The 22,304-nt window shown below is 36.0% G+C and overlaps 1 protein-coding gene across 1 annotated transcript in view; it reads left to right on the top strand.

The window, feature by feature from the left end:
- Positions 1-21,239, top strand: part of LOC150089518 (uncharacterized) — an 80,474-nt gene extending 59,235 nt beyond the window's left edge. The window contains exons 11-14 of the mRNA XM_090390012.1: positions 1,308-1,429; positions 5,752-5,953; positions 17,447-17,611; positions 20,874-21,239. Of these exons, the coding sequence (XP_090246138.1) occupies positions 1,308-1,429; positions 5,752-5,953; positions 17,447-17,611; positions 20,874-21,067 (683 nt within the window). The 3' untranslated portion in view covers positions 21,068-21,239. The remainder of the gene's footprint in view (positions 1-1,307; positions 1,430-5,751; positions 5,954-17,446; positions 17,612-20,873) is intronic.
- Positions 21,240-22,304: the final 1,065 nt, after the last annotated feature.

Genomic DNA, 22,304 nt, shown 5'->3' on the forward strand with positions numbered 1-22,304 from the left:
GTTTATTTAATTTGTTAGTACATCAGCTAAGGCATAAAAATGCAGCTTGTACAATCTTATATTTTAGTATTTGGCATTTGAGGCATTATTTTGATAGTATTATTATTTGTAATTTACAATTTTATTATTTGGGTAGTATTTTGTTGTATTTGATGGTTGCTTGCACTCTCCACAGGACTTCAATGGATTGGAGAAAATTAATGAAGATTTGATTATCTCAAATTCATTAACAAAGAGCGCAGCCATAAACTGAGACCAAAAAGAATGGGATTCAGAATCTCTTTTGTTAAGTTTGTAGAAATTTGGAGCATATTATAAAATGCTATAAACAACTTTATGCTGCATTGAAAGGGGGTTCGGTTGTATTCAAATGTAAGTATAGCCATCCCCCAGCTTACACAATGCTCTACTTGTTGTGGAAATTTGACTTTGTATAAGTTTTGGCTTAGGCAGACTAGGCAACTGCCTAGGACCTGTAAATTTTTGGGGCCCGTGAAACGGTTTTATTATACATTTTTTCACTATTTTAAATAAATTTATATCGTTCCACTTGTTTCATGCCGATCAATCAAAGCATCTTTGAAAGCATGCTACCTGGTGAATTATCGTGTAAACTGTACCAGGTGCTGGTATACACAATGATTCTCCAGATAGGTAGATTTAGTTACTTAACCAATGCCTCTGTTGTATATTGGTGTGAACTATTTGATTTCAGTTGGCAACTTCAATAATAAGAGTTCAAATGTATTTTTGCATTTAGTAATAGAAGACCTTTTTTAACCCATTCAAATGTGTCCCCAAATGAGAACCTTGCCTTGGGCCCGATTTTTCCTTAGTCCATCACTGAGCCTCCGTGTAAATTGAGGGATGCCTGCGCATAATTTTCCTGTTATTGAAACAAAATTTTCCCTAATGTTATATAAAAATTGCATTATGGCAGTAAAGCTGGAACACACTGTATATGACATTAAAATCCATTTTATTAGAATTATAGAAATTATTGATTGAATGCAGTACATCCTGTAGGCGGTGTACTTTGCTTGTTCTTTCAACCTCACCAGTAACCAACTTTTTTGTAGAATTGTAGCCCTGCTTGAAACTTGTTAGGCAGTGTTACTTCTAATATGCCAACTAGGAATCCAGATTTTATTTCATAAAATAAAATGCTTTTCTATGCCGATTAGTGACAGTTCTTGTGTGTTCATTGTTTTATTTAACAGTCATTCAAACATTCTTATATAATGTTAAGTAGGTTACAAACGTTATTATTGCTACGTTTACAAATCTGGGTAACTTATCTCCCCCAGGACAAGTATTTGTTGTGGCTGTAACAGGATACTTCTGCAAGCTGTGTCGCAAGTTTTTCAAAGATTCTAGTGTGGCTCGTGTAATCCATTGTAAATCTGCAGTGCATACTGAAAAATATACAGTAAGTACACTTCAAGTTTCTTCTGTTATTTAAAGTGTGTGATACTTGCCGGCTTGACAATTTTCCATTAAATTTAACCAAATAAGTTCACTTATTTCAGTTCGTACTATTAAATATGGACATTGATTGGAGTAGGTTCTGTGTATTTTTTAAGAATATAAAAATTGATTGTTTTGGGTGTTGAAAAAATTGATTTCAACACCCAAAATTGATTGTCAATTTTGGGTGTTGAAAAATTAATTACTTGTCTTTAATTTAATTTGCATCTGCCCTTCATGGAACCAATTACACTGAACAATAAATTTTGGGTTATATCTTGTTACAAGCATGAAAGTTAGTTACTTTTAAATCACTACATATCTGCCACTCACACCTGATAGTGTACACCTAAGAGGATTTTCTCCATGTCGGCCCACTGCCACTTACCGCAACCCTTAGACATCACCCCTCTCTCTACCCTTTGGCTCCCGTTTCTTTTTTGTGGGTGGCATACAAATGAGGTATTGAAGGCATATTTCCATTGTGTAATAACACAGCCTTCAGGATAATTGAAATGGGCTTGAACACCCACGGAGTTCCTTCCATCCTGAAAGGATTGGATGATTAATATAAACGTTTTTGAGAAGTGCAATTTAATATTCTTAAACAATAGCACACACAGATGTTTATTGTTCCTGTAGGTTAGCTTCTGCAGTTAACCTTTCTCATGTCCTCTACACTTCAAAGCTACTTATAACGCTGAAAAACAAATTTTGGGTCATTAAGTTTCAGGAATGAAAATAAATTAACTATGCAGTTACTACAGTATTGAAGGAGAGCAAGCAGGCAATGATTCACTCCTCTGGACCGGATTAAATTCAGTCCTGAGCACGTGGTCCATTTTCAGTATTTTCGAACACAACCTGCTGATTAATAATAAAGTGAAACAATTGCAATTTTTGTTTTTCTGGATACTCGTCATTCAGTTTTGCTTCTAGTGTTGACACAAATTATTTGACTTTACCTATCATCACTGGAGCAGCATTGGCAATCGCACCCACAAGTCTCTTGAGTGATAGCTTGTATTTCTCCTTCATTTTCCTCATCAACTGATGAAAATGAAGAATGAATGTTCGTTCACGTTTGTATGACATAATTTCTTTATCATTCGCTTGATTTTAGAGGCTGTTTTCATTTCTTTGGATATTGTTTCAGCATAAACTATTATTTTCCTTACCTTTAACATTACTATGGTCAAATTTTATTGTTGAGAATGTACCCCCCTGTTTTTAACATTGCATCTATGGAAAATGAATTCCCCCTTAATTTGAATTACCTGTGTGCTTCAGTCTTGGTGGTCAAACTTGTTTTTCACCCATTTGTTGGTTTAACCTCTTCATCGATTATCCCGAGATATCTCGCTTTTAGTTTTAAAAGCAATTTGAACAACATGAAATATCTCAGGATACAATAATACCTCCAAATTTAGGATTGAAAGTATTTTCTTGGACAGTATCTGCCTAATTTTGCATTAGCTAGATAAATCCCGAGATATCTCGGGAATTTCTTACATCTGGCAGCAGACGACTGGCTTTCATTTTACTTATATTTTATTTATTGTACAGCAATGTCAGAACAGTAGTGCACGTTTCCTATATGTCGCGAGACAACTCTGGATAGCCCAAATGGGTTAAATACTCCCATGTATTTTCTACTAAAAATTTTATAGAAAACTCAAAACTATACGAGTATTTGCATGGTGCATACTTATTAATCTCTAGAATAAAAGTCAATCTGTTATGGCACATTTTCAGGAAAAAAATGTTCCTGGTTAAGCTGTAATATAATGGTGCATGTGGTTTTTCTGGTTTTTGTTCAGGGTTGATTTCTTTTTATATTTGCTTATTCACTATTCTGTTGCAAAACATAGCACGACAATTAATTTTGCTTTAGATATTCATATTTCCTCCATTACTGCAATGAAAGTATTTATGCAAAATGAGATTAGTCATTTGGTGTTAGAAGCAATTGTAATTTTGTATTATCAAAGCTAACATGGACAGCTCTACCCCAATTTTGAAAATATTGTGCAAATTAGACATCTGAAATTAATAGTCCCAGTTTCAGTGTGATAGTAACCACTCGCACATAAACTGTTAGCATTAATTTAGCACAGTAGTTGGGGCTCTGGTTAGTTCATGTTGTAATTTCTGTGAGGATGAGCTGTTTGCTAACCTATATTAAACATTTAAGAATGTAGAAACCAGTTGCCTACTCTGCAGGACATAAATCTACTTATGATTCAATATTTCTCCTTTTCCAAGTCTGTCAATATGTCGGGCTAATGTAAATTGTAAAATAGAAACATATGAAAACAGCATTCTTCTCTGATTTCAATAAGTAGGTGCTAATTAACTCTGTCTTTTGGTAAAATGCCAAAGAAATACTACATATGATTTCTGGAAACACCAATATTCAAGAATTTCTGTGTATTCTAAAGTCTGAAAAAGGTAACATGTTTGCACCTTGTGCATGTAGATGTAATTTTTCTGTTTCAAGCAGTGGGCCACTCCATACTATAATCAGATATTTGCAAACAAATAATCCTAGGGAAAGTATACTGTGCAGAGAAAGAAATGAAAATACATGTAGCATCCTTTGTAGTGACAATGCTTATTTGTATCTTTTCTCACAATTTTCTGTTACGCCCTTTTTTTCAGCTGCATATTTCAAAAATGTTTCCTAAAAGTGATATTGGGTGATGGGTAGTTGTGAACCAACACTATTTGTGAAGTTTGCATGGTTTTGCATAGGAATTATTTTTGATTTGTACAGTAATCAAACTTATCCCAGTGTAATAATAAAAATAATAATAATAAAAAAAAACAAGTTACGTATTTTGATAGTAAAATTTCACTGTCAGTTAAGCGGACATTGTCACCTGTGCTCTTAGTTTTCACTCTGCTCTCTTCCATTCTATTTTTCTTTGTTTTCAATGCTGTAAACCTGCAAAGATATACCAAATTATTGTTTTTTGTGTGTGTATCAGTACTCAAGGTGTGGCATGACCATTGCCTTATACAAAGGGATAATCACCTCCATATTCCTGCAAGCAAAATTACTGTATATCATTGACAAGACCCCCATTACCTGATCTGGTAGTCAGTCTGCAATGCTCAGAAAACTTCATGTCTGACTGCACAATTTCCCCCAGGTATTTTACATCCACCACTGCCCTCAGTGTAGTGCCACACAGGTGGTATATTTATCTGGGGATTCACATGATTTATGAACAGCTTTGACAGCTTTGATTATGAGTTGGAGAAGACAATCTTTTGGGTGTTACCTTCTAAAAATAGTGGTCTTTTGATAAATGTATTCAGCTTCAGTATTGTGCATTTGTCAATGTTATACCTGAGTTGCTACCTCTTAGCCTGTCTGCCCAACTTTTCTGGATCATGTTGCAGTATTATTGTTATTGAGAACCCTGCCAACCTTTGAATAATCTGCAAACTGACCTGAAATTATGTGCTAATAGCACGATTAAGAATTCAGTATGTGGGATATTGTTTCATACCCTTAAGGCTCTTTGCCATTCTAAGAAGTTTTCTCTCTTAAGAAGTTCTAAACCTCCACTCCACTGGAAAACCTTTTTATCCAGGTTCTACTTTATTATTAATTTAGATGTGCCCAGATAACCTATTATCTGGGCACATCCTAGATATATGATTATCCCACATGGACATTATTTTGGACATTATTTTCATCATAAATATGTTATGACACATTTAAAATGAAAGCTCTATTTATAATGCAGAATTTAGACAAGTAAATAGTTTATGCTCTGTATTTTAGAACATGCTAATATCCGTCATGGAACTCTCAATACAATATACTCTGATAGGGCTGATTAATTTCATATAATTGTTAGTTTGACCGTACAGATTTTTTTTTAAAAAAAAGTTATTCATTTTGATGATATTATGTTCTTGATAACTGTATGCAGGCCAGTGTTCATGTATAATATAATCTACACAAGTATAATGCAAAGCAGGTACACAGAATATTGATAAAAGTGGATCACCTAATTTTCAGGATGATAGCAGATCTAAATACATAATATCCTACTCTTAAAATACATTGTTGTCACAGTACTATGCTGAAATGCTTCTTGATACTTTTTTTTATATAAATTGAATAGATTTGAGCATATGAAATTTTTCTTCCCATGTTTAGCACGCTATCATGCACAGACATACATAGTTCACAGATCACAAGGTATTTAAGAACATTGTACTTAAACAAACGTCCATATCGTATTCAACCAGTATTTCTATTTATAGAAAGCAATGGAAGTTGCTATGGAACAAGAAGAGGAACGACAGCGTCAGGCCGAAGAGCAAGAAAGAATTGAAAAGGAGAAGGAGGCAGCAGAAAAAGCAGCCAAAGAAGCAGCAGAAAAAGAGGCTGCTGAGAAAGCTGCTAAAGAAGCTGCTGAAAAGGAGGCAGAGAAGGCAAAGAAAAAAGAGGCTGAACAAAAATCTGGTAAGAAACATGTAATTTACTGTATTGGTTTTATTACGTATTACTACTTTTAATAGTCAATATTAACATTATTACATTGTTATTTGTTGGACTTGAACCTGTTAAAATTGAGAATAGTGATAAGTTCAGGATTTCAAAGATTGGTGTAATCAACAAATGTACAAGAATAATATTATGTAGTTGGCTACCCCCTTCCCCATTCTAAATACAGTAAACTGTCAAAATAATGGAACATTCGAGCTAATGGCACACTGAGATAAGATGTTTACATACAGTACAGATGAATGGGTGATGTTTAGTAAAACAATCGGGTGGTGTAATTATATCAGAGTCAGATTATTGCAAAAGATTTTAAAGGGAAAAAATGGGCATCATTACAACCGGATGGATAGTTAACTAAATTTAAGATAAGGCAAAGAATTGGAAAATTTGATGTTGCAGGAGGAAAACAATCTGCTGACACAGAGGCAGCTAAAGAATGCAGAGTGACATATGAGAAACGTGCTAATGACAATCTTACCGTTAACCAAATATACAATGCTGAAGAAACCAGTCTACTGGAAATTTTTATCACAAAAAACACTGGTACTTTTTAAAGTAAAAAGTGCAAGTGATTTTAAACAAAATAAAGGAGTGGCAGTACTTGGGCGGAAATGCACTGGGCCAACATTCCTTTTAAATACCATTGTCCGTGGTCTGATGGTATTTAAGGGAAATTATGCATTTACTGGTGAATTGTAAGGCCCAAAAAAAAAAAAAAAAAATTGATAAGGATATTTTTCAAGATTGGTTCCCTTGTGAATTTGTTCCAGCGAATTGAAATGATATGGGGAAGGGTCCAAATTCAAAATGTCTTGCTTTATTAATTGTAGGGCCCAGCCTCATAAATCAGAATTAGTTTCTGATTGTGGAAAATTTTTTTTTTTTTGTATTCTTTACCATCCAACATCACTTTTCTCATTCAAATCATGGATTAAAGAGTTATCCAAAATTTTAAATGCCATTGCAGAAATAATATGAAATAAATGATTAGCAAGGATATCTCTTCTCAACTTTCAACAAGGTTTCACAATTAAAATGCATTAAATTCTATAGCGATTGCTTGGAATACTGTGAAACCTAATTCTCTTGTGAGACCATGGAGTAAATTATGGCCAAGTGTCACATCTGCCAGCTTACTAATTGATGGCGGCATTGATGGTTTTAATATAAGGTGAAGGCAAAGCATTATTGAAGAATTAATGCAAACAGTTCAATCCAGCATAACATAATATCCTTTATGGAATTTGGAAATATTGCTGCATATCTTGCTGTTCATTTGAAATATCACAATCATTCTCAGATCTCGAAATCAAAGTACAATTATGGTTTTTATGTGCAGCTGATAAAATTGCATTCTTAATCTCTATTTCTTAGAAAGTCCAATTTTTGCAATAAAGTTATGTGAATTCACAGATATTTAAAACCTTGCTCAACTTATTGTATATGTGAGATACTGCTACGAGGGAGAGTTTTTTGAGCAGGGGTGGCCACCGAGTCAATTGTGATCTACCAGTTGATTGCTGCTTTAATTTGGGTCGATCACAACGAATTTTAAATCTATATAAAAATAGATTAATCAAAATTTAAATATTATTATTACGGAGACCCAACCACATGCTTATTACAAATCCGCTGAACCACGTGACTACTCTTGTTGCCACGCAACCGCTAGGCTTGTCTAGTGAAAATTAGCGCAGGTATGTTGTGGAAAGCATAGTGTGTTTAGAATTCTTAATTAGCTTACTTAAGTTTAATAACCAGACAGTATTTATACATTCCCATTATTAATATTAAGTAAGCTAATTAAGAATTGTCATTTGATTTGCAATGCTTGTGGCTATACTCGTAACAGGAAATTTAGAATGGCACTTCAACGTAAATACTAATCGGATTTTCCACAAAAAATAATATAATTTAAAACGTAAATCCACATTATTTGCACAACTTTTTGTGCATCATTTAAAGTGAGTTATCTTGCAAAAAATGCAGACCATTTTCTGATGGTTTGCATTTTTGAAAGACACATTTTTATAAATAACATTCTCTTTTTGAAAATTAAGCACAAAAATGAAATTAAAATGCTCTTCAAGATCTGCAATTATCTTGAAATACTGTGATGCAATGCATTAAAAAAAATGAGTAAAAATGTGAGCAAACAATTGCGTGCTGATGTTGTTAATTGTCTTCTTTTCTTTACAACTGGATGAATCTACAGATGTCAGTGATGCAGCTCAATTGCTTGTTTTTGTTTGTATGGTTTCATTAAAAGAAAACTAGAGGTTTTGACATTTAACGCATTAAAAATTTTTATTGAAAAAATTAAATTACCACTGTTTAAGCTCGTATCAATAACAACTGATGGAGCTAAAGCAGTGATGGGGCATCTTAACAGATTCATCGCATTGTGACCAAAGAATGATGAATTTGCAGATTATTTGAGTTGCCACTGTATCATCCACCATCAAGTGTTAGCCAGCAAAAGATTAAAAATCTTTTGCTGGCTAACACTTGAAACCGTGAATTCCAGAAAACCTTTGGAATTGTGAATTCCATCAGAAGACACTCTCCAAATGAGACTTTTCAAAATGCAACTCTATAAAAATGAACCAGATCTGATATTACACACAGGTGTGAGGTGGCTGAGTTGGAGTAAGTTTCTACAGAGATTTCAAAATTTGCTGAATGAAATTAAAAAATTTATTGGTCTAAGGGGAGATGATTATCAGCAGCTACAAGATTGCTTTCGTAAAGGCGACTACAATGGACTGAGACAGTATTTAAATTCTATACAGTGGGATCAACTGATGATATTGCCAACAGCAAATTCAAAATGGGAAGCATTCAAAGAACTTATCGTGGAAGCTACTAGGCTTTACATACCAACTGAGAAATATTGTTCAAGGTTTAGGCCTAAATGGTTGTCAGATGAACTAATGAGGCATATGGCAGAGAAGAAAAATGCATGGGATACATACAAATTAACACGTGACACGGACGCCTATGATAGATACAAGTTGATCTGTAACCAAGTTACAAAGGAGGTTAGGCAGGCGAAGGCAGATTACGAGAGATCCTTGGCAAGGGATGCGAAGAAAAACAGCAAAGAGTTCTTTACTTATGTAAACTCTAGAAGGAAGGGGATGAATCAGATTGGTCCACTTGAGATCGATGGGTCAACTGTTGATGACCCTGCTCGGGTAGCTAACAAACTAAATGAATATTTTGCATCGACATTCACACATGAGGAGTTATTCAGCGAGGGGAATGCCAGAGGTGTATTCAACTCTAGCAGTAAGCTAAAGAATCTTGTAATAACTGAGAGTAAAGTGGAGGAGAAATTGTTGAAGATAAACACAAGAAAGGCACCTGGGGTGGATGGGATCTATCCAGTTATATTAAAGGAGGCAGCAAAGGAGGTAAGCAAACCCTTAGCCATAATTATGAGAGCTTCCTTGGACTCAGGGGAGGTACCCATTGACTGGAGATGTGCAAATGTGACCCCAATTCACAAAGGGGGATCAAAGGCTGACACAAGTAATTATAGACCTGTGAGTTTAACTTCTGTTCCCGGAAAATTAATGGAGGCACTGGTGAAAGAAGCACTGCAGGATCATCTAGACAAGACTTCAGTTATAGCTAGGACACAGCATGGTTTTGTTAAGAGGAAGTCTTGCCTGACCAATTTGATTGGATACTATGATGCAGTCACAAAAGAACTGGATGCAGGGAATAACTTTGATATTATATACTTGGATCTTAGAAAGGCTTTTGATACTGTTGCACATGGAAGACTGCTGCACAAATTGGAGCAGTGTGGCATTGGAGGCAAGTTGCTGCTATGGATAAAGGGGTGGTTGAGGGGGAGAAGACAGAGAGTGGTAATCAATGGACACTGCTCATCGTGGACTAATGTTATTAGTGGAGTCCCTCAGGGTTCAGTATTGGGGCCTTTATTGTTTTCTGTATTTATAAATGATATTGATGATGGTATATCAGGCTTAATGTCCAAGTTTGCAGACGATACGAAGGTTGGCAGGGTTGTCAAGGACACTACTGACACTATGCTGCTGCAACAGGATTTGGAAAGGTTGAGCAGATGGGCTTCGAGGTGGCAAATGAAGTTTAACATTGACAAATGTAAAGTACTACATATGGGAAACAGCAACCCCAGAGCAACGTATCAACTCTGTGGTACTACACTGACAGTGGTAGAGAATGAAAGGGACCTGGGGGTGGTGGTGCAGGCAGATATGAAGTTCTCTGAGCAGTGCAGACGAGCTGCAAGAGTAGCTCATGGTGTATTGTCAATGATATATAGGAATTTTTCTAGCAGGGATAAGGAGGTGATTATTCCCTTGTATAAGGCAATGGTCAGGCCACACCTAGAGTACTGTATACAGGCCTGGAGGCCTCATTTCAGGAAGGATGTAGAGCTGCTGGAACAAGTACAGAGAAGGGCAACTAGATTGGTGAATGGGACAAAGGGGTTCTCTTACGAAGAAAGGCTTAAGGTTTGCAAATTACAATGTCTGGAAACTAGGCACCAGCGGGGTGATCTGATAGAGGTGTACAAAGCCTTGAATGGTTTGAGCATGCTCAATGCTGATGGGATTCTTCCTCTAGCTCAGAAAAATCACCTGAGAGGGCATAAATTCAAATTGAGGAAAGACAGATGTAGGATAGATGTGTGGAAATTTGCCTTTAGCCAGCGGGTGGTTGGTGGGTGGAACAGACTTCCATCCCTTGTCGTGGAAGTTGATAGCCTAAATAAGTTTAAGGCTCAGCTGGACAGGTATTTCGAACGAACAGAGGGGTGAAGTGGTTATTTTTATTTATTTATGTTACTTTTTTTTTTTTTTTTTTTTTTTTGGCTGATGCTGCATAAGCTTGCTTTCTTGCATCAAATGCCTCTACTAATGCTAATGCTAATGCTAAAGATACAGAGTGGTTGTGTGATCTGGCATTTTTTGCAGAATTTTACCAGTATTTTATCTGAATTTGGAATTACAAGGAAAAAATAAAAATGTGGGTGACAGTAGTATTTCTGCATATAAATTTCAATTTTTGGCAATAGTTACGGATCTCCAAGAAAACAAATTCGATCATTTTGCAAACATGCAAGACCATTTGGGTTGGGCGTTGAGAAGATGAGAAAAGATATATTTGTTGACATTAGATTTGAACTGCTGTAGACAATTAATTTTCAGGAAATATGTATGTATGAAGGAAGGTTGTTCCAGAAAACAGCAGATGAATGAATAAATGAGGAAGATGAGAAGTTCGTTCTGGGAGTTTGAAGTTGGACAGTAAATGGATGTTGGGCTGGTGAGAGCACATGTTCGGGCTGTTTTGAAAGAGCGAGTGGGAATTATAGAAGCCAATTCGGAAGAACAATGCCCATGGAAGTATCTGTAGAAGAGGCATGCAGCAGAAACAGTACGTTTACGAGACAGAGTGAAGAGACTGTTAAAGATGAATCATTAATTAACCTAACTACCCACTTCTGAATGGAATCTAGAAGACTGAGATATGTTTTGGGGGCACCGCCCCAGATGTGGGAACAATATTCCATGGTAGGGGATTTCTGATTTGTACAGAGGGAACAGCCGTTTGGAAGAAAAGTAATGCTGAGAGCAAAAGAAAAAACCAAGTTTTTTAGATGCAGAGGAAGCAATATTTGTAATGTGCTTCTGCCAAGAGAGATTTTCACTGAACTTTTCCATTGAATTTGTCCATAGATGGATAACATAAGCCAGAATATCACTAGTGGATTGAGACTGGTTGGAGTTCTTCCAGCTGTAAAAAAGGTGAAATTCTCATAAGTGTTTGTCTCCCAAGTCCATTCATGGAAAACAAAGAAGCAATTACATTATGAAGTTTGTACCGCTTACCTTTTCGCTGCTTCTTTCCACTTCCCATGCAGCCTGTGGTTTTCCAAGAGAAAAATGTGGACTGTAAACACAGGCTGCTTAAGAATTTTCATCGCTATCTCAATTCAGTGTGATTGATATTTGGTAGGATGTTGGTGGTTTTGTGTACTTAGTTTAATAATTTCTTTGAGCTTGAGATGTCTTGAAGAAACGTGCTACGAATGAAGTCTTCTATTGAGATGCCGTTTTCACTTAGTACTCTTTTGTATCACCTATAATCACATTTAATATGGTAAAGAAACTTGTTCTAAGTTGTTCTACTGATGGCTGCTAATTGATTTTTAAAAAACTAGTTATTCTTTTCATAATGAATTTATGAAGGGTGTCGTCAAAAGACACCCTGCACATTTATTATTCTCTTCAAATTGAATATATATATTCAAATGCTTAAAAATGCACAATACTGAAGTGATACTGGGCATTTCATATCATTAGCAGGGTTCTCTCCCCCCCCCCCCCCCGTGAGTATATGGCACAAATGTAGTTTCTCTGTAATATTTTAGAATTCCACGAGATATTGATGAATTTAGATTTCACATTTCTTTATACATTAAAAAATCTTGTTGATACAAAGTAGACTGGTCCCTCACTTTAAGAATAGTTCCATATATAATATGTAGCAAGTGGCGGTTAGTGTGGTCCCATTTGCCAAGTGAAATCTACCATTACTAATCCAGTCGTGTTGGGACCTGTGGGTGCCAGATTAGTGAGTTTGTTGGATCACCAGTGGTTAGATTAGCTGTGGCGCTAATTATTGTCAATGAAGGGGGATAACCACCAATGTGCATGCTTGAATTGCTTCCTTGTACCATTTAGAGGATTCTTTTCCAATTTATTCGTACTCTGTGAGACTGACAACAGTTATTGCCTCCATATTGACTGTGCATGCGTGGAGAACATTTAATTTATCTCTATAATCTTTGAGATTGAGGTTTGAGATTTGAGATTTGAACTCCTTAGATATTTAGAATTTTCGTGTATTGCATTTATAGATACCTATTTCTAAAACGTTTTTGAAATGAACCAGTCCCCTTGCTCTTTTTACGGAACATGAGCTAAAGACAAAGAATGCTTGAATATTAGTGATATGATTCACTCTTGAAAGAAATAGATGCCCAAAAACATGGTGAAAATCGGCCAGGGTCAATTTTAACAGAGTTGGACTTGCAGACAAAAGAGAAGCCACTACATTTTTTAGTGATTAATCCGATGACGGGTCAGAATTAGATGATTTAGACATACATTCCAATTAGTCAGTCCTCGTATAGCACAATAGTTGTGTTACTAGAAACCCTCGTGCAATACAAACAACAGACCCTATGGGAAAAATAGGATTAGGTGCCGACTACCCCAGATGAACACACATTTGTAACCAAAACATTACCAAACACAATAAATAATCGTAATAAAATACGTATTTTATTACGATTATTATGTAATAAAATATTGCTAATGCTTTTGCTTCGATCGTAAGCAAACTTGATTTTCTATCCAAACAGATGACAGCTGTTCCATCTCTTCAATTCTTTGTGTCTTAATCTATGACACTTTGAGTTGTTTCTACTATGAAAGTTGTTTTTATTTTCTCTGCATTCTTTGTAATTCTTGGCGTTGCCTCATTTAGATCTGTAGCACGTGCAATATCACATGGTCTTTCATTTCTCTCAAAGCGTTGCACAATTTCATATTTTTTCTCTATCGACAGAGGTGGACTGGCCGTAATCACACCAGCTGGAGCTGGTGGGAAGGAGCAGCAGTGCGTAGCACACGCTTCTTGATTAGACCGGGGTTCGAGCCCGTCACCACCAAATACGGAGGATGCGGAAAGGTCATTCAGGGAATGACCACTGCATATCCCGGAGCAATATGGCCTTAGTTGCTAATGCTCCTAAAAACCAAATAACAAACAAACAACAAACAAACCAGCTGGAGCTGGTGTGATTTTGGCCATAAACCATAGTATGAGGCCACTATAAATTTTCCCGGGTAATAATTTTTGACCCAGTCCGCCTCTGTTTATCGATTTTGCTTTTCTTTTTCTCTCTGAATCTGCAGTGTCTTCACCAGGATGCTTCCCTTTCACACATTTTAAGTACTTTACTGATTTTTAGGGAATAAAGCACAATTACAAAATGAGCAGGCACGCTTGATACACATAAACAAAGCTGCTCGCGTGTAGCAACTGAATAAACAACACCGTAAAGGCAGAGATACACTATTAATTAACACCTCATATTTTACTAAAGCACATTTCTGGGGGTTACTACCATAAAACAAAAATAATTTCCAGTTGCATTTCTGCTAGTTGAATCCGCTATAAACTGATAGTAAACTCGATCTAATGGCATTTGCAATAATACCAAAAGCTGGAATTGCATGGGTTTTTACGTTATTATGGTGAAATGTGTTTCCCCTTCACTGATATAAAAAACATAAATACATTTTCAGAATCTTCTCTTCATTCCTATCGTGTTGCGTTTGGTTGGGGTGATTCCGCGTTCGACTAAGATTTCTTGTAAACACAAAGGCAAATCATGCGTAAGCGGATTCTGTTAGCGTTATGTAAGATATCGTACCCCTATTTATAAATCATGTATGATCGAATTCGTGTAGTGTAAACACGTTATATGAGGACTGACTGTACAGTGATGTTGATAAGATTCAAAACTTCAGAAGTTGATGAAAGTGAATATCATGAAATCAGTGAAGCTAATGGCCCAAATTTTCAAGTTATCTCCAATGCATCTTAAGTCTGAAAATGTTATTTGGCAAGAGGTAGGAAAAATTAAAATTTCAATTAATGAATATAATAAAGATGCTGCAATCCTTGATGTTGATTTGAACCAACCTTACCACATATACAAACCGACTATATGCTTCAGATGATGGGGACTGAAACCAGCAGATATGCACAGTACTGTTTGTCATCAGCAGCTAGAAAAATACAAACACCCAAAAAGAAGAAAGCCGATTGGAGACCAACCACTGAACCAAAAATGAAAAAATTTCTTGGAATATTATTGATAATGGGAACTGAGTAGAGATCGCTTCCTAGATCTGCTGAAATATTGACATTTTTCTAACAACAAAATTGCCAATGGACAAAACAGTCTCAACAAAATCAGAGCTTTATTAGATAAAGCCAATAGGAATCTTCAAAGTGTGTTCAAGCCAGGAAAACACTTGGTAATTGATGAAAGTTTGATCCCTTGGTGTGTGGAAGGCTACTTTTTTCACCAGTATATCCCTATCAAATTTCATAAATATGGGATCAAATTTTATAAATTTTGTTTGCCTGAGGAAACACGTGAAATTTATACCCGAAAGGATGATTCAGTGGAAGGTAAAGGCCATCTCAGTGAAACTGATGGCTAATCTGCACAATGAAAGATTTGTTCTTTATTCGGATAATTTTTACACCAGTTTCCCTCTAGCGCAAGAGTTATTAGAAAAGAAAACATTTCTCTGTGGGACTCTTAAGAAGCAATCGAAAAGGAATACCAAGGAATATTACAGGGAGACATAATTGCTCTTGAGAATAACAAAGGAGTGAAAGTTATGAAATGGATCGATAAAAGACCAGTAGTGATGCCAAGAACATGCAAAACTCATCAGTGTGAAATTATTGAGAGAGGAAAGAACAATAGAAAGGGAGAAAAGTAATCAAGAAACCCGATGTTATCAGCTGCAATCAAGCAAAGAAGGAAGTGGATATATCTGACCAAATGGCATCATATTATAGTAGCTTGCATAAAAAAGCTGCAATTGAGATCATCTTTGGTACCATGCTAGTCATCTCTGTACCATGCATGGGTGGTACAGAGTAAATTTGGAACCAATAATAGTCTACCCATCTTTCAATCCAAGAAAGTGTAATATACAGTTTATTGAATAGCGAGACTACTACAAAAGTAACAAAGGCACCTGGAAGAATTCATACATTTTTGTAAAATGGAAGGTCAAGCAAGGAAAGTTTGGAAACATTGCAGGGAGTGTTACAAGAAATTTTCTGAAAAAGAAGGAAAGAAAGGAGCAGACCCAAATGCAAAAAAAGTTTTGTCAAGATTATGAAAATCAAGCTGCTTTGTGTCTAGAATGCTTCAACAAAATTCACTGGAAACAAAAATAATTATGTTTAAAATAAAAATGTCAACTTTTTGTTCCTTTTTCTATTCAACTACTATGATTTTATATACCCCACACAAACCTCAATAAATAAAAAATATTGATCCTGGGCTGACATTGGTAGGTAAAATATATGGAGGACGACTGAGTCCAATAAAATGCTTCATTCAGCGCAGAGGCGGAGCAGTGCTTGTAACACCGGGCGCTTAATGACTGAATACAAGATTTAGTGTAAAAAGACGCCAGTGGGTCACAAAGGCCGATGATAATTAGCTGTAGCAACCGTGTTAAGAAGAGAATTCCCCAGGGGCAAAAAAATATTTAGAAAATAATTTTATTAGTAATTCTAAAATAAATATTGTAATGTCAGTGTTGTCATTTTTTTGCTTAAAATATCCAAAAAAAAAAAAAGGCCTTTGCTGCTTGTCTTGCATGTATGTGACCCAGTAGGTTACTTTATTTCTTGAGAGGTTGCATCGGCCACATGTGTGACGCTACTACGATATACATACAAAGGTTGTTTGTGATTAGTTTATTGCAAGTGTAGTAGGTGCTGCAATGAAACTAATTGCGATAAAATAAACTCAAACTTTGCAATATGTTTGTCAGTATAGTTAGAAATTTTGGGAAAACAAGTTCGTTAATGCACTGTGTTTTTCTGCAAGATTGTACAGGGGCGTTGTAAAAAAAAAACAAAATCTAAAAAGGACCTGAGAAATTGCTGGCTGGAATAAGCAGAGCTAAACTTCTCACACACTGCTGTAGATTTTTTTTTTTTTTTTTTCCCCCACCAACTGATTTCACTAATGTAGCAGTATGGTAGGGTTGCACCAGATGAATTTACCTACCACCAAGTATTGCCTCTTGACACAGGGGATAGCATTCCATTGCGTCACGTGAATAGTCACTTCGCTGTCGTAAGTGCAGGTTTTCAAGGTTTGCAGCTAGATTGTGGGCACCTTGTGATACTAACCACCCTACAGTAACAATTGATTTGGTTAGGTTAATACATAGACTTCACCAAAATTTGGTCCATTTGAGTTGCAGATAGGATCTAAATATTTCCTTCAGTAAGTTAGACTTGCAGTTGGCATTCTGTTGTACCTGATGAATGGGGCTAACCTCGTGGATCTCATTTCCCCATGCTTTTTAATAACTTATTCAAATTACCACACACCATTAGGTTTAAGTTTATTCCAACAACATTACTCTTTAGCTGGGTGTGAATTTACACCTCTGTTCTTTACGGTGTTCCTTTTTCAGTTTAAATTAATGGCATGTTGGCCTTCTTGTTTGAAAGGAGATAAATATTAGCAGTTCCAAAAAAGCTCATTACACATTCTAGTAATTTAGAAATGCTACCAGTGCAACTAGTATTAATCTCTCTCATTTTTAGAAAATGAACCTATGGATACAAAAGTTGAAGGAAATTCTGGTGACAATGAAAAGGCTGATGCCGATATGCAAGATGGAGAAGCTGAAAAAGATCAGGATGAGTCTATGGAAACTAGTGGTACTGGTGATAGCATGGATCATCAAGAAAAGACAGCAGACTTAGAAAGTAAGTTTTAACATTTATTAATATACACCCAAAATTTACTGATGACTATAAAGGGATAGCAGATGTATTTAGTTGAGTTCCATTGTGACTTTGTCAGTGAAAATTAGTGCTTACCTTCTTTCGTAATATAATTCCCTCAAAGCCGTAGATTTCATTTTTCATAATTAATACTAATCGTACATAGGTACAATACTAAGTACTGTAGGTTCTAATACTTCTCGTTTGGGTGTTTATAAAATAATAAACAACGAAAAGAAAGATTCGTTGACGTTACACTTTGACTTTCAGGAACGACATGTGAAGGGAGGTTGTTGAATCAGCCAAAACGGCAGTTGAATGAATAAACGAAGAAGATGAAAAGTTGGTTCTGTGAGTTTGGAGTTGGACAGTAAGTGGATGTTGGCCGCATGTGTTTGGACTGTTTTGAAAGAGAGAGGGTGAATTCTAGAAGCCCATTCGGAAGAACAGTGTCCATGGAAGTATCTATGAGACAGCGAGCGGAGAGACTGTTACAGATCAGTCATTAAATAACATAACTGCCATTCTTCTGAATGGAATCTAGAAGCCTGAGAGGTTTTGGGGGCACTGCCCCAGATGCAGGAACAATATAACTTTTCCATTGAATTTGTCAATAAATGGGTAACATAAGCCAGAATATCACCAGTGGATCGACATTGACGGAATCCATACTGGCGGTCGTTGATCAGACAAGGTTTCTAGGTAGTTGAAGAGTTGGCGGTTAATTGATTTCTCCATTACTTTGTTTAGAGTAGAAGTAATTGGATGGGAGTAATTTCCCACCCTTTTTAGGAACTGGCTGGATATGAGCAAATTTCCAAGCAGAAGGAAAAACACCTTTGGAATAAGAAAGTGAAAAAAGGCGGCAAAGAATAGGAGTAAGTTCAGGAGAACAGGTTTTGAGAACAAGAGGAGAAATACCATCGGGACCTGGAGCTTTCTTAGATTCGTCAAAATCCTTCTGACATCCTTTTGATGGAAGACCACAGGATGTATTGAACGGAGCGTGTTCGGAATGGTGGGAGGTGTTTTACCAAGATCATTAATACATGAGCTGGAAGAAAACTGGGCTGCTAGCAGGTCAGCTTTATCCTTGGCTGAAGTGACAACAGAACCATCTGGTTTGGACAGAGGTGGGAGCAGAGATGGGAAAAGTTGCGGCCAGTAGCTTTGGCAAGAGACCAGAATGCTCGGCTACCATTAGGGCAAGAAGAAAGTTTTCTACTCTTAGCCTGTTCAAACTCTAGTTTGGACTGATTAATAACTGTTACAATTTTTGCAAGCTTTGGTGTAGGCAGAAAATGAAATTGAGAATTGGAAACAAGCCAATTGCAATATGCAACGTTCTTCTCCTGAATGGCCTTAGCACATTTATTGTAAAATCAAGGTTTAGATAAAAGACGAGATTTTAAAGTGGAGTGTGGAATAAAGGATTCCATTTCTACAAGAATAATTTCACTGGCACGATCTGAACAAATGCTTACATCAGAAGTTTTGAAACAGTAATCCTGCCAAAGAAAAATTGCAGGTCATCCCATTTTGCATTTCTTATAATGCCAAACAACACAAGGTTGGGAATAGCCATGAGATAAAGGCTCCATTAGAGAAGAGGCAATCACCAAGTTGCCTAAATGACCACTCACTTTCACCATGTACTTTGAAGGGTTTTTTGTGAGAAAAAAGATCAAGTGTGTTGGCTGTATGGTTAGGATTGTCTGTTATTCATGTAGGTAAATGAACAATGTGTGCAAGGTAGTTAGTAATTAGTCACGCTCTGCATTTCTAACCTATGCTTTACAGCTTTGAAACCTGTGGCAGTTCTGCATGGCATATGCTTCCAAAACAAGCTGGTCTCATCAGCATTAATTTCTGTGAAATGCTTGAATGAAACAGCATTAAAAATCGTGACTGAAGACAGATCAATTTCAAAGAGGTTGCTTGATGATCAGTGGCAATAAGGAATCTGTACAAGAAATTCTAAAAGGTCTGTGTAAGGGAAAATTTTTTTCCACTTTTGTACCACATTTGTTGAGTTTCGACCCCACCCAAAAGTAATTGGATCCTGCCAATTACTTTTTGTTCCCCAAAACGAAAACAGCCATGAAAAGAATGTGATAGAGGATGAGAGACCATCCAGGCTGCAGTGACCAACCAGCTAAAAGCAGTACGAGGAAAGTATTTTCAAAACTTGTGTAACGGATGTAAACTTTGTGTACACATTGGAGGCGATTACTTCAAAAATATATAACCTTATTTTAATGTTGGTTTTTTTTTTTTTTTTTTTTTTTTTTGGTATTGTCAGTCTCATTATTTAATTATTGGCATTTCATTCCCTCTTAAGTATGGTACTTGACCTCAACTTGTTAGATCCTTTTTTGGCCCAATTAGTACAAATTGTGAGAGGTATTAACAATTTTCACATCTGTGTTTTTCAATTATTTGCCACGAAATGTGCAATTTGGAGTGATAGATATAGGGTGGTTGTAAGTGTTCAATTGACATTTGAGGGAATGAAGAAAGGGCAGAATGTGGACTAAATTTGATGATAGTTCTGTTGTCTATGGGTGTACCTGTGGTTTTGTACCTAACAGTTATGACTGTTTAGTTCCTGGGAATTTTGGACTGATTGCAACAATTTTGTCCTGTTGCAGGCCTGTCACATGTTGAGCATACCTCCATATAATGTAATGGGTTTCATTCCCGTGACTAAACAGTTATACAGCAAACTCCTGTGTGTGCAGGTAGCCTTAATGGATTGCTTGTCTTAATCTGAAATGGAACTGCTAGTTCATGTTGTACTGTTTTGACTTTTTAGGTAATTTTTCAATGCAATGAGTTTTTATTGTAAACTAGACCTGTTCTAAATTAATTTTCTTTCCCCCCCCCCCCCTTTTTTTTTAACTCCTAGCACAACTTATGAGGTGATTCAGAAAGTTAAAAGGAACCCATATTTAACTTAGAAATAATCTTTAAATTAAGGATTTCCACTGACTGTTTTTATTGGGTGGGTTTTTGTTATTGTTTACACTGAATATTTAAGTGATGATAGATGAGGTAAAACTATCTTTTTTGGTTCTAGATGCCACTGCTTAAAGTAGCCAAACTTGCTGTCCTTCATACCTCCTTACCTCATTCCTTTTATTTAGGTAGAAGCATGGAGGGAAATTGTGACTTTAAGTATAGTAATGTAATTATGGCTTAAATTTATCATTGCAGTAATCACTCAATTTTTTTCTCCCTTCAGAATCCCAGGATACAGAAGCAGATGATAAACCAGCAGCTGATACTGTGCATTCTGACCATGGCGATGAAGCAGAAGGTGATGATGATGAAGCTGAAGAGAAACCAAGCAAAGAAGAAATCAGCAGTTCACCTGTCACACGAAGGGGTAGAGCTCGCGGTAGAGCTCAAGGTCGTTCAAAGGGGAAAAGGCGATAAAAGCTTTAAAGTTTCCTATGGTTATGGTGTCTTGGAGTGTCATGTTTAGTACACTGTGAAAGTGTTGTGTATTAATGTTTTCTTTTCATCCTGTGGCATTCACTTGGATCATATATGGATCATAGAAGTAGAAGGAAAAATGGACCATGAGAACATTTGGAATGCAAAAAATTTTTTAAACAAGTATTTGGTTTTTTTTTATTATACATATTTTCCTACTGTTATTTTTTAATGCTGCGCAAATGAGTATATTTTGTTTCAATTAGTTTTTTTTTTTTTTTTTTTTTTTTTGAAATTGATTTTTGTAAATTTTTAAAATCACATATTACTATTAATTCACCTCACCTGCAGTATTTAACCTATAATTTGTTAACAAATTTTAATAGTTACCTTTTTTTTTATTATATTATTATTATTATTATTATATTTTTTTTTTTTTTTTAAATTTATTTGGTCCTCCATCCTCTGCTATTCACCTCAGATTCAATTGTCATACTTATCATATCACTAATTGTCATGTTCAGTAGACTGCAGTTGAAGATTGTAGAAGAATTTAACTGCCTCTTCTCATGTTCATTGTTTTGAATTCAGTCCATAATTTTGCAATATTCACTTTTACCTGTTGCGGAGAGCTTCCATTGTACAAGTGTGCAGTTTTTAGCTGTGGATGGATGGATAGACACTGTATACTTGATGGCCCAATAAAACATGAAATATATTTCATGTAGTTTCAGTATTTTTATTGTTTTATATAGACATTACAAATGTTCTTTCACTCGGAATACAGCCCATGTACTGTTTCTTTTGCATTTTATTTTAGGGTGAAAAACTTTCACCACTCACAAGTCTTAACATGAAAATAACGGGGAAATCCCCCTCCCTTCAATCCCCCTTCTAAAGCATTGGAGGAAGGGAGGAAATCCCCCTTCCTCCAATGCTTTAGGAGATCATATGTTGAAACCACTGCTGGTAAATCGAGTCCTAAACCCACATTTAATGTGAAAGGTGTAGATGTCAATAAACTGCACGTTCACTGGATGCTATCTTTACGGAATGGTTCAACAAATGTTTCGTCCCAGAAGTCAGACATTATATGAATTCAAAAGGTCTTGAAGTCCTGATTCTTGACTGCACCCAGCGATCCTGTCTCGGAACACCCACACGTACAAATTTTACTCCTTCCACCTATTACTACATCTTTGATACAACCACTAGACAAAGGTATAAGAACCAGCCA

The sequence above is a fragment of the Mastigoproctus giganteus genome, chromosome 2, assembly GCF_048544385.1.
Source record: "Mastigoproctus giganteus isolate SK-2022 chromosome 2, ASM4854438v1, whole genome shotgun sequence".
NCBI lineage: Eukaryota > Metazoa > Arthropoda > Arachnida > Uropygi > Thelyphonidae > Mastigoproctus > Mastigoproctus giganteus.